The sequence below is a fragment of the Xiphophorus couchianus genome, chromosome 3 (genome assembly GCF_001444195.1).
Source record: "Xiphophorus couchianus chromosome 3, X_couchianus-1.0, whole genome shotgun sequence".
Lineage (NCBI taxonomy): Eukaryota > Metazoa > Chordata > Actinopteri > Cyprinodontiformes > Poeciliidae > Xiphophorus > Xiphophorus couchianus.
Genome location: NC_040230.1, coordinates 5,871,360 through 5,884,712, shown reverse-complemented (window position 1 = coordinate 5,884,712; position 13,353 = coordinate 5,871,360). Strand labels below are relative to the sequence as shown.

At 37.4% G+C, this 13,353-nt stretch overlaps 1 protein-coding gene across 5 annotated transcripts in view; it reads right to left on the bottom strand.

Annotated features, from left to right (window-relative positions):
- vwde (von Willebrand factor D and EGF domains) overlaps window positions 1-13,353 on the bottom strand; it is a 32,323-nt gene that overhangs the window by 15,140 nt on the left and 3,830 nt on the right. For 4 of the 5 annotated variants that reach the window (XR_003594932.1, XR_003594933.1, XM_028012934.1 and 1 more), the window contains exons 4-16: window positions 11,847-12,076; window positions 11,517-11,606; window positions 11,095-11,242; window positions 9,671-9,885; window positions 9,172-9,245; window positions 8,785-9,064; window positions 7,535-7,731; window positions 5,797-6,494; window positions 3,733-3,869; window positions 3,453-3,605; window positions 3,144-3,248; window positions 2,677-2,791; window positions 953-1,209 (exon numbers count right to left, since the gene is read on the bottom strand). Coding sequence is in view for 3 of the 5 variants with exons in the window: in XM_028012934.1 (XP_027868735.1) it covers window positions 953-1,209; window positions 2,677-2,791; window positions 3,144-3,248; window positions 3,453-3,605; window positions 3,733-3,869; window positions 5,797-6,494; window positions 7,535-7,731; window positions 8,785-9,064; window positions 9,172-9,245; window positions 9,671-9,885; window positions 11,095-11,242; window positions 11,517-11,606; window positions 11,847-12,076 (2,699 nt within the window). In the remaining 2 variants the exon portion in view is untranslated. Of the gene's footprint in view, window positions 1-952; window positions 1,210-2,676; window positions 2,792-3,143; window positions 3,249-3,452; window positions 3,606-3,732; window positions 3,870-5,796; window positions 6,495-7,534; window positions 7,732-8,784; window positions 9,065-9,171; window positions 9,246-9,670; window positions 9,886-11,094; window positions 11,243-11,516; window positions 11,607-11,772; window positions 12,077-13,353 lie in introns of those variants that run through there. The other variant, XM_028012936.1, reaches the window with a different exon arrangement.

The window sequence follows — 13,353 nt, the reverse complement described above, 5'->3', positions numbered from 1 at the left end:
GAAGAGAAGAAAAACTATTTAAAAAAAATTATTTTACCCATGAGTTTCAATTAATACAGAGAAAGATTGGTTATGTCTGACAAAATCATACATTTATTTTATTTATTTAACAATAAATAATCAATTTCACCACTTATGTTCAGATAACCTTTTTTTTTTCTTACTGTGAAAAGCAGTGTAGTGTTCAATTATAACTTAAAAAAAAATTTATATTTGGCGAGGAATACAGATACAGAAAAATAACTGACATAAATTATAGCACATCTATATTTAAAAATATATAGATGTGCTACATCTATATTTTAATATGATTTTATAGAAATTATTAAATAAGACTGCAAACTGTAGAATTTTAAAGCTAAATTTACTTGTACATTTATTTTAAATAATACAGATTTTCTCATTTGACTTTGAAATTTTGTAAATTTTAACATATCTGGATCTAAATGTAATTTTTTTTTAAAAAACTTTTTGCTTTTTTTGCCACAACTTTTCACAATTAATTATCACTGTTAAGAGTCTGATATGTAGGCTCTGCCAAAAATACATATATATTTTTTTATGTGCAGTTAAAAAAAAATTTTTTTTTTGCAAATCCTTATTTTCTCTGGTTTTGATTTGTTATTTTAATTTTTTTTTGGGTGGGCTTTCTGTATCTCCTTAAAATAATATAAAATTAAATTATGTACTGTTAACACCCTCTAGTTGTAGGAAGTTGAAACAATTCTTAGGGAATATTTGTTTCATTTAGGACTAATTTAGTAATACTGGATTATTATTTATTATGTTCCAGCTTTTCTTCAAGAGTTGAAACATATTTTTCAAACTTTAAATGTTAGATTAGTTTGAAACTCTTCACAGCTCATTTTGATAATTATTTTTTACAACTGTCTAAATTACAAGTGTCTAAATAATAAAATAGTTTGTCGATCTGCCTGCAGGACGATCTCACCTGGACAGAGGTGAGCGTCTCCGCAGTGCAGGCATTAGTGACAGTAAACTGGAACGTGTGGGTGTCTGTGGGTTCAGAGGTCGCCGTCCACATCAGCAGTCCAGCTGAAGTGAGCGAAGCCCCTTTTGGACCCGATACCAGGCTGAAAAGAACCGTGGAGCCTTCAGGGTCCCGAGCCTGCAGCTGGTAGGTGAAACTTTCCTCCTGGAAGGAGCGGAGAGGAATCTGTGGCGGCTGGAACAACGGAGGCTTGTTTTCTGGATGAAAAACAAGAAACAGCTCAAATATATAGGGTGACTTTTAAAAGAATCATAATTGTGAGGCAGTCAAGTTAAAAATATAAGATAATATCTCATAAATAGATGAGATCTAAGTCCTAAGTGTGAGATACAAGTTTATTTATTTTATTTCATCAGAGTGGTGGAAATGTCTTCCATAAACTCTGCCATCTGCAGATTATTCAGTAACTCCTGTGAGATTTTGTCATGTTTCTAAGCCCTGGCTGACCTAGTTTGAGCTTCAGAGGTAAAAGTTAGCCAAAAAGTGTAACAATGAGATCTGCAGCCTTAACATCAGCGCTGAAGGACAGATGTGACTTCAATCAGCTCTGAGCTGCTGACAAATCATCCAAACTGCCTCCGGTGAGCAGCAGCCGTCTGATGGAGGACACGGCTGAGCTGAGAGGTGTTCAGGTGTGATTAGAGACACGGTCCAATCGCTCTGAGAGGAAGACAAGGTAGGACTCTGGATTTTCATACACACTGTGTTTTATATGCGGTTTTCTGCTTGTCAAAATCCAGGCCAGGCTTTTAAAAAAAGAGTTCCTTTACTTTTCCCCCGTTTCACTCCTCCCAATCCACTAGGGGGCAGTGTATTTACCTTAGTTCAAGTGACTTGAAGTAAAACCGGAAGTGACATGACGGCGGACCGGAACTGTTTTAAATCGCTGCAACTAGTGAGCCAAATTAGCCTTGAAACTGCTTCTTACTTGCGTTTTTGAGTATTCCTCAACGCAGTGAGTTAATGTTGAATGTAGCAAGCTTTAGGGAAATATGTTTGTTTCGTTCTTAATATCGGCTTTGGAAAATTAGCTTTAAGCTAATGGAAGTGCTAGCGGTTCCATGGGTTATTTTGTCCATTAGCAGCTAATTAGTTCAATGTTAGTTATTGTTTATTGGACAGTGGGGGTTAATGTTTTATTATTCTGTAAAGTGTTCATGCTGTAAACTACATGCCTTATAATATAACATATTAGTTAAATCAAGCATAATATGTGTTAATATGCTGCTTATATGGTTTACATTAAATGTCTAAATCTGTGTTTTAAGTTTGTGTCTATTTGAATATTATACAAACTAATCAATGCAATTTTTTTTTACTTTGCTTATAGTTTGCACCAGGATAAAGAATGACAAAAAGAACAAGGACTAGCGTATATCTGTTGTAACACAGGTAACATTATTTTTGCATGTTTTTTTGTACATGATTAATCTTTAATCACGTACAAAGCATATTTAACCTAAAACAATAACACTCAAATTGTAAAACCATCCGCAAATTTACAAGATGCAAAATCTTTTAAACATTATTTAAGGTCCCGTCTATCTAAGAACTTTCTCTGCTTTCATGCATCATTATGCATGAAAACTATTCTCCATTCTTAAAGTCTATTTACACTGATTCAAACAGGTGTAAGTTATTAAACGTCAGTTTCTTGCACATACTCTCAGCTTTGGACCATGTGTTTTTGGAGAGGTCTGGACGGCAAGTGAAGCAAGGATTGCTGGGATTGGACTCCCCTTCATTGTAGCACAAATCCCCAATGATGCAGGTCTTCTCCTGGTGAATAATCATTTAAATTATCATCATCAAAACATAATTTGTTGAGGATGCCACAGAAACATTGAAGTGCATCGCATTTTTAGTATGTCTGGATTACAAAAGTCTGGTTTCAAACAGCTATCTTTTGAAGGACAATTTTGTTAAGAGACTTGATTAGTTTAGTTTCTCAGTTTAATCTTAAGTACAAAATAAACTCAGCGAAAATAATATTTGATTGTCTCCAACTTTCTGCTCCAGCTCCGTTACGCTACATCCTTAAAAACCCTCCATCACCGACCGAAACAGACCCGAGGAGATTAAAGCTGCAGCTGCGTCATGGTTAAAAGGATTAGGAAGAAAGATGTCTCACCCTGAGGGTGCACATGATTTCTGTGTCGAGGCTGCAGATCTGACAGCCTCCGTCATACAGAGTCAGGATCTTGGTGTTGCTGTAGCTGTAGCCGTCGTTTGAAACCTGCCATCAGCAGAAGTTTGATTACTGCGGCCCAAACACACAGTCATGGAAAAGTTGTAGTCACCATGTCAGAGCTGTATTTACAACATCCAGATACAGTAACAGGGCATGTTTTGCTTTTTTAATGGTAAAACACATAAACTGATGATTTTACTGAAGATTTACCAATTTATTTTTGAACAGAGTGCTTCAGTTGTGACTAACTTTGATCTGCCAGCGCGTAACGGCTTGGTTTGTCACCGTGTCTGCAGGACCCTGGTTGTCCTCCAAGGGGAGCCGGCACTCAAGACCTGTTTCATTCAGAAAAGCGGCCTGAACAAACCAAGGAGCAACCGTGACCGACTCCCCGTCTTCAATCTTGATAAGAGATTAAAATAGAGAAGCAGGAAAATAAGAAGGGACATAAAAAAGGACAATAAAAGCCAGAATTTAATAGTTTAATTAATGTAATAAATGGAAAACAAGGACAGACCAGGCGAAGTACCTTTTCTTTAACAAACTCACACTTGAGCTGGCTGGAGTCCCTGAAATAGTGACCATAGACCTGGATGGTGGAGCAGTCTTCCTGACGGACGTTGCACAGACCTTCCTTCCTCAACTTGGTGATTTCTGGAATCTGGTCTTTACAAAATTAGCATATGATCAGTTAAGGCTTAAAAACTGGTTAAGAGCAGAGTATCCACTGCTTTAACTGTTACTGTATCCTCGGAAATTTACATTCATAAAAACATTTCTGGTTTCATAGATGTTAAAGGGAATCTATTATTCAAAATTCACATCTTGCATGTTCTTGTCCTTCCGTTAAGATCTCACCTGCTTGTTCCTGTCACTTTTGTGAATGAGCACCTGATTAATTGTTGTGCTTTCTCCTTGCAGTTGATTGGTTGGAAGGGGTTTAAAAGGATCAAGTCCCGCCCACCAGGCGAGCGAGGGAGTTTGGATGAGCACCTGCCCGCTCCTGTGTTAAGTAGATGTCATTTTCTGTTCTTAAACCACCTATCTGTTAAATTGTCTGGTCTGGGAATCGTAGGCTAATCTGGGTTTTCCGGTTTTTGGTTGTAGGGTGAGAGATCCTGACACAAGGTGAGGGAGCAGTCCGAATCCGACGGCCAACTGCTGGCTGGTGTGTGACTTCTCCCACTCTTTTGTTTATGTTCTCTCGACTCCCAGGACCTCTGTGTCCAGATTTGGGTTTAATAAAACCTCTCCGCTATATGTAAATGGGTCTGGACTCCATATGTTGTTTGTCCTGTGTGGACCCCTTCTAAAAACAGTCCAAGCTAAAAAAAAAAAAGAAAAAAAAAAAAGCTACCCACCTATTTATTGGCAACAAGTTAAAATAGGGCTGGACATATGTTAGAAAAACATACCACTGTATCGATAATTATTGGTAATTTTTGTTTAAAATATCTGAAAATACTGCCAAACTGTTGATGTGACCTTTCCTGTTTTATCAATTTTCTCTCAAAGTCAGTTTCTTTCACTCTATGCCGTTTTTATTTTTAAGCAGCTGAGGCGCTATGGTGAAACTGCTACTAGGTTGTTGCTAGGCAACCAAAGAGTGAGTGAGTTGCTAGGCAACCAAAGAGTGAGTGAGTTAGTTGATTCCACCAACCTTGCCTAGCTGGCCGTGAGAGTTTTTCCTCTGCCTACATCTCCCAGGATGCTGTGTGGTTCTGGATAGATGTTGAGTAAAATTACTGAATATTCTAACTAATTAATATTGATCACGTGTCAATCACCATATAGGTTTTTATTGATTTATTGCCAGAGACATACTGGAAAATGAGCCTTTTCAAAAACCTCCTGATTGTTTAATCACATTTGACGGGCAATGCGCCGTTACCTAGCAACCCCAGCGAAACCCACACTGTAAAACACAAAAACTTACCAAGTATTTTGTTCTAGTTTCTAGTGCAAATATATTAACACACTTAAAATAAGACAAATTAACTTACAAGTAACCTTTCAGCAAGATGTAGAATCTTGTTTTAAGTAAATAATTCATTAATACTGAACAAAAAGTACTTGTTCTATAAATTAAGTTATATCCTGGTAAAAATGTCTGCTAATGGAACTAGTACTTTTTTAAAATCAATATTAAGGCATCATTTACTTAAACTAAGCTTATATACCTTACAAAAAGTTACTTATAAGTTAGTTTTGTCTTATTTCAAGTTTGCTAACATATTTGCACTCAGAACTAGATCAAAAAAACTTGGTAAGATTTTGTGTTTTTCAGTGCAGTCCGTCACCTAGCAACCCAACCAGAGATCCAGCAAGTTTGGTCAGCTGGGGGGGTGTAACTTGCGAAGATGTACGGTTGTATAATTGTGCATCTGTTTGCAGCCCTTTCCAAGTAAGACTAAGAGGCTCTAAAACAGCTCATTCTGAAAGGAGCCCACAATAAAATCTCTTTCTCTAGGATTGATTTTGTGCAAAAATCATAGACCTCTCCTAACCCGTTCAAGGAAGCCTAATAGTTCACCTTTAAAATCTGAGTTTTTTGGTATAATCTCTCGGGTTTTGTATCTGTTGTGTGTTTTACCCATCAGCTCGCTGCAGTCATGTGAACCGAACCCAAGGAAGCAGACGCAGCCCGACTCGGAGCACTGGCCGTTCCCATTGCACAGGTCCGGACACCTCAGGATGGACGCCGCGTCCTGGTGCTCCTCCCATCTCCTCCGCTCTTCCACCAGCTTTCGCTCGCACTCATTCTCCAGCAGCGGCAAGGTGGCATTCAGCCACGACAGCTCGTCTTTCAGCTGCAGGTCGGCGACGCACATGGCCACCGCTCGGCTGATTGTTGAACCTGCTAACAGGAGCCGGCAGCCGACGGCGACACTCGAGTTTCCCACTGTGCGCTCACACTGAGCCTGAGCCTGCTGCTGAGTTAGACCAGCAGGAGTCGGCCATCTTGGGAGTCCGTCTGGCTGAACTGAGAACTCATAATCCTCTGGGAAGAAGTATGAGAGGCTGTCCGGATGTGGGGAACTTTCACTGCGACCAGAAGTGAGCTCTGGTTTTTTATTTTCTTTCTGTAGCTCCACTGAACTGATATATTTAGCTGTGACATCCAGAGCGGGGATAAAACTCCGAAAATTAAAAAGTCTGTGATTGGAGCAGCTGGATTCAGATCTGAGAGATGGCTTCAGGTGATCTGCTTGACAGTTGCAGTATGTGTGGATGTTTGTTGTGTTCACATCGGCTGGCATGGAGTCAAACAAGCTGCTGCCTGCAGGGAGTCTGAAAGAAACACAGAAGAAGTCAAAGAGTTTAATCCAGAAACTACAGGAACAGAAATTATTTTTCTGCTTGATTCAAGAAAATATTCCAACTTTCAAGACAAGAAGCTGTTTTTTTCTAAACATCTCAAGCTATAAAAATCAGAAGATGTATACTAACCTACTTTACTGTGGATAATTAGCTTTCTCTAATTTGAATTTTCATGTTTTTCTTGTTTATAGTTGCAGAAAACTCATTTTAGTTTTGCAAGAATTGAGTTTGCAAATTAGCGTTTGGCCAGAAAACCTACTTTTACATCTATTATTTTCAAATAAGAAATGTGCTGCCCTTGAATAAATACATTTGAATTGAATTATATTAAATTGTAAAACAAAACATGTTTCATCAGCAGACTTACAACCAGTCCCTCCAGAATTTTGAATTATTTTTCCTTAACTAAAACCCTTCCAAAATTTGCACATAGAAAAAAAAGATACAAAAAAACAAGTGGACAGATTGGATATTAATTAACATTTTAATTATTTGAAGAATTTAAATTGCTGGATTTTTGTTACTTGTCATATATAACAGGAAAGTAGAACATATTTCACCAAATATGCACTTTTTAATATTTTTGAGCTGCATTTTGGAACATTTTTAGTCCAAAATCTTTAAAATAATTTTAAAATAGTCCTCCATGTTGTGGAAACAGAGTCTGAGGCTAACGTCAGTATCATAGGCTAGCTGCAGCAGACGGCCATATTTGATTCCAATGCTTCTTCTTCACAATGCTCACTTTGTCAGCGTTGTGTTTTCACCAGATATCCAAAGTGCTTTGATGACTGCAAGTGATTTAAAGGTGGTGCAGGGTAGTGGATGGTTCTTCAGTGATATTTACCTTCAGAAAAGCTGAAATAGTCATTTAAAATCTCACACATACAGAATGAAGGAGAACTTACTCACCTAATGAAAACTAGTGTGCTCCTGAGCGTAGTTTAGCTTAATCTGTGGATCAGTTAACAGAAATTATGATTCTTAAAACACAGCTGAAACCCACCGACCTCCACTCAGATATGAAATCCTGCAACTGCTCCAGCACAGCACCCCTTGCTGAGTGGAAGTCATTGTCCGGCCATCCATCGTACGTCCCACACAGACCCAACGTGTGATTCTGGTCTGAACTGGGAGCCCTCAGAGTCAGACTCATTCCCCAATTTGAGACATCTGCACGAACAAATGCTCCAGAGGAAAACGTGATCTGCGAAGAGTGTCAGAGGATAAGTTTTTATTCAAAACCTGCAGATATTAAAGGTGACCTGTTATCTTGAACAGGTTAAAAGTATTTTCATTACATTTTTTGCACAAAATCATTCTTAGATAATTCTGTTTTATTCTGCTCAATTGAGCTCCTTTCAGAATAAGCTGTTTTAGGGCGTATTGTCACTTTAAATCCAAATAAGCTGCTGCTGGCCACGCACCCAACTCAATGTTTACACTCATATGTGCAATTATACAACTGTACATCTTTGAAAAGCAGACGTAGAGCCTAATGCACAATCAAAAAGAATGCAACAAGTGGTTTCTGGCTGATAAGTCAACAACAAAACATTTGCCATTGTACAGTGGTATCGTGGTAAAACGAGCTAGCCAAATGTTCTGTAGCTTTGTTTGGGTTGCTAGGTAACAAGGTGCTACTTGACTGGGGATGCTAGGTAACAGCCCAGTCCCTGTTGAATATGACTTAGCAATCATTGCCACAATGACCCGATTGTCACAAAAAACACTGACTTATTGCCAAAAAAAAAAGCTGGGTGTTTTTTTTGTTGTTTTTTTAAAATACTTGGACTTTCTTTTTTTTTGCAACCAGGAGACCAAAATGGAAGGACAAAAACTTACAAAATGTGATTTTTGCATAACAGGTCCCCTTTAAATATCTAATACTGAAGGCTTAAAACATTCTTCACTTTTACACACAAGTCCTGGCACTCAGCTTGGGTTGCTAGGTAACAGACTGGGCTTCCATGGGGTTGCTAGGTTACAGTGCCTGCTGATTTGTGATGTTACATTTGGAGGGTTTTTGAAATGACTCATTTTCCAGGCACCAAAAAACATGAACTTATTTTTTTAAAAGTGGTTAGATGTTTTTTAAGAACTGGTGTTGTTTTGCGAAGCTGTAGAAACCCAGATGAAAGTACAAAAACTTGCAAAATGTGAATATTGCACAATAGGCTCCCTTCTAAACATGTTAGAAATTATACAGATGCAGATTTCCAGTATTATTCATGATGAAATGCAGCTGCTGTTGACTCACAGTGACTTTGCGTCCTTGGTAGGACTCACTGATCCGAAAGCCGCTCTTTACTCGTTTAGAGTTTCTGCTCTTCACAGACAGACGGGGCTTCGTCTCGCCCATCTCGCCGTCACACATGTCGAACGTGATAACGTCGCCGGCGTCCCACGCCGCAAATCCACACACACAGGAGGCGGCGTGGACCAGGCTGCCACATTCCCACTGACGGACATGGACCTCAAAGGGCCAAAGGTCACTCTTGTAGAAAACAAAGGTGCCTATTTGATAATTCTCATAGTATCTGGGAAAACAACAAGATTTGTTTTCAGCATACTCTGAACTAACAATACAAACAACAATACTATTAAATCATTATAATTATTACAATAGATGATTACAATTAAGTACCTGCCGTCAAACGTGATCATGTGGGGGTCTGTGAAGGAGTAGCAATAAGCCGGGGGAACATCAGTAATGGTTATCTGGGAATGAAGAGTTATTTTTATTCCTTCCTTTAAAGGTTATTTGTTTAATTATTTAATTTGACCTTTATTTTTATGGTCTATCCCACTGAAATTCAAGGTCTAATTTGAATTGGGTTGCTAGGTAACCGGTTAAATGCTAAAAAACATTAACTTATATTTAAGAAAATGACTAAATGTTTTTTAAGTCACTCTTCTAATTTGAATTAGTTCTTGAATTTCAAATATAATTCAAATGAGATCTGATTAAACTTGTTAAACAAACAAGTAAATTTACAAACACTGCAACAGAAATTTGACTCAATTAGATAAACTGATTAATATAACGATTAAGATAAGATAATAATAAATAAGTAATAATAATCTGCCTTTTAAATAAGAAATGCAAACCAAATGAAAACTAATTCAAATTGCGATGTGCTTACCTGAACAGGTTCTGGTGAGTATCCGTTCCAGAGAAAGTTCTGCGTGATGACGGGTTTCACAGAGATGTTACTGGTCCGTTCACCGTCTTTGATGAAGTCCGGGTTGGGACTGAAGTGGACCAGAACCCGGCTACAGACCCCGCCACTGCAGCGACCCCGAGATAAATCCACCTTACAAGAAGACAGAGACAAATCTGCACCCAACAAATCCTCATCTGTGGAAAAAGGATGCAATGTTGGTTTAAAAAGATTTAAAAGGCTTAAAACTGTGCAGTTTGTTTAAGAAAGATTAAATTCTGCAACTGTAATTGTGTTAGGGTGAACATTGAAAGAAATCAGATTTTCCTAAACTGTGAAAATGTGCACAAACGTTTTACTTCTTCAACTAAAAAAAGCAGATGTTAAAGAATTAAAATGCATTTGAATGTAGGTATGTAGGTACAAAAATCTAGAGAATACAGTGAATGGTTTTTTTATAGTAGCGCGGAAATGAATCGTTAGCATCAGCTAATTTAAGTTAATTTATTTAGTGAGTTTAAAATAATCTCATGCTAAGAACTGAAGCCTTTTTCAAATTCACTGCACTTATTTAAGTTGATCAAATTGTCCACAAATATTTAATTGATATTTTTCCTGGGGAATAAATATAACATGAAGCAGAGCTCATTTTATCTTATCCACTCTTCAAAATGGAAAAGAGAGGAGCACATATTGTTCGTATACAAGGTGAGGGCTCGTCTTTGTAAGTCAGAAAATGGCATGTGCCAAAATAAATAAATCAATTTACATAAAAATTGTGGTTCTAATTTATTACAATTCAGAATCGATATAAAATGTCACAAAATTGATTTTGAAAAATAAAACAAATCCACTGAGCCTTCATAAATTCATGAATGTGTTGCTTTACCTTACTACAGATGTGTAAAAGTGATATATTTCACCAGCTTCTTGCGAATAATTGTGGAAATTCACGCAAAAATCAACCAACCCCCGCACTTTTTTGCGCTAATAATTGAGAGTTTATTGCACATTTTTCTCAAAAATTTTTTAGAAACTTTCTTACTTGAACTAAACAGATGCCTCAGTCTTAATTGATGTCAGATTATAGTCCATTATCTATAGAGCGAGTAATAAAAAGTCACATTTACCTTCATAAATAAGCACAAATATCGCAAATATTTCCAAATAATACCACAAACACTTTGATTTTTACTGCAAAAAATCACAAAATCCTGGAGGGACTGAAAAGATGTCCAATATTTAATTTTAAGGATTCATTGATACTTTAACAGTTTGTGAATAGGTTTTATCAATACATTCTGGCACAACCGGCCCTTTAAGACCATTCAGGATCTTGACTTGGCCCAAAACGAAAATGAGTTTGACACCCTGACCTATAACCATTAGTTTTTTTTTATCTTTACCTTCACTGCTTGTGCTGAGATGCAGAGATAAAACACACTTTTCTGCAGAAGAGAAAGAATCGTCCGGACATGGAACCGGAATCGAGCTCTCAACCAGAAGCCGATGCCGCCTCCCGTTCTCAGACACTCGGCTAACTTCTGGTTTTAACTGCACAAAGGAGTTTTTAAAGAAAGAATAGAGGCTCTTCACTGATCAGCATAAAAATACCAACAGGAGTTTTAAAAATTATGTTACATATCATCACCTTTGTAAAATAATGGTGTAAGTCATTTTTTTGCCAAAAGAGATTTTAGCAAAAATTGACTTGGGCCATTATTTTAGAAAGTTGACTAAATGAGGTTAATAAATTATGTAGATAAAATATACTTTGCATTTGGATTCATCATTTTATATATGAACATACGTAATAAGAGACATATACCTTTATTCCTGCAAAAAACTCCTGACTTTCCATGGGAGTGCCTTGAATATCTGGTGATTCCAACAAGAAACTGGAGCTGGAGCAGTAAATCTAACAAACAGGCAGATACACAGTCATTTTTGTAAAATGTATTTTCTTAAGCATCTTAATCATATTAGCGCCATTCGTGTTTTTTTGGCGCTGATTAGCTGGACACCCAACAAGAGAAGATAAGGAAGATAAATTCACCAGTAGTGCCAAAATAGGTTCCACTTACTAAGGAATATTTGGTGTTTGAACTATTTCAGCCATAGGTGATGAAGATGGAGGAAAAGCAGCCCAGAGTCTCACCCTGTCCCCCAGTCGGAGGTTGAATCCGTCCAGCTCAATGAGGGCGGAGGTGTGGATGGTGGTCTCCTTCCTGAGCTCCTCCTTCCTGCCCTCAGGTGAGAGGCGCGACCAGGCCACCACAAACCCCACAGAGCTGCTGGAGCTGCTGTCAAAGCTGCACCTCAGGTACACGGTGTGACCTTTCACCTCTGAGACAATCACAGGCACAGAGGGAGCGGGAGGTGGCTCAGCTGGGAACAGAGAGAAACAAGAAAATTACAGGGAGTAACAGTACAAACTGTACAGTTAATGAGTACAGTACAGTAATCAGTAACTGTACAGTTGGATCCAACTATGTATCCATCTATGTATAGTTGGATACATTGTTGGATCCATTAGTATCCAACTAATGGATACTATTAGTATCCATTCATTAGTTGGATGGATACTAATAGTATCCATTATTAATGGATATACTAATAGTATCCATTAGTGGATAATGGATAGTATTAGTATCCATTATTTGGATACTAATGGATACAAGGATGCATCCATAGTTGAATAAATAGTATCCAACTATGGATACATTAGTTGTACTTTGGATCCAACTATGTATCATATTTGTATCCAAGTACCCAAAGTCGGATCCAACTTTGTAATTTTTTTCAGTGTTTGATAATGCACATCTAAAAAGTTGGATACATGTCTGAGACTTTGGAGATACTGTATGTTGCCATAATTTTACCGTACAAATACAGGAAAATTCTGGCAACCACAGGTGCCCGTATTTTACCGTAAATTAGAAATGTTTTTTTACAGTGTAGTTTTTAGAGCACATATATTAGTTCATTTGAAATAAGACAAAACTACCATACATGGAGTCTTCAAGAAGATATAGCAGCCTGTGCAAATAATTTATTAATATTTATACCCTCTACCTCATTCGAGGGGCTTTATTGAAGCATCACTTCCTGCTCTTTAAATTTCTAAGGACAAATATGTAAAAATATAATTTTTCACATTGAGATCTATGAACAACGGACAGAATTTAAGTGTTTCCGCTGTGATGAGAGAACTGACATAACTAGAAGTTAAACGTTTGTTTGCATTTAACAAACATGTTTATAAAAATGTTCCTTAAATCAAATATGAAGCTCTGCATACTTAAGCTCTTTCAGATTTTAATAGTGAGACGTGAAAGTCGCCTTTGTAAGATCTACAACACTGTAAAACATTGGAAGGTGGTTTAACTTGAAAATGAAAGTCCACCTGCTGCCTTGAAAATGCAACTGACCTGGTTAAAGAGCAAACATTTCTCTGTTATTTTACTCACAAAATCAGGTTTAAATAACTATTTATTTTACTTTAGAATAATTTAAAATCTTGCTTCAAATTGCATAGATTTAATTAAACATCACAATGACTTCAGCTCAGAAACATTTGGTGTGAACAAAACATTAAAATAAACATTTGTGGGGCGTGCTGTGGTTGCGCAGGGGGTTAGCACGCCCCACGCTTGGAGGCCTTA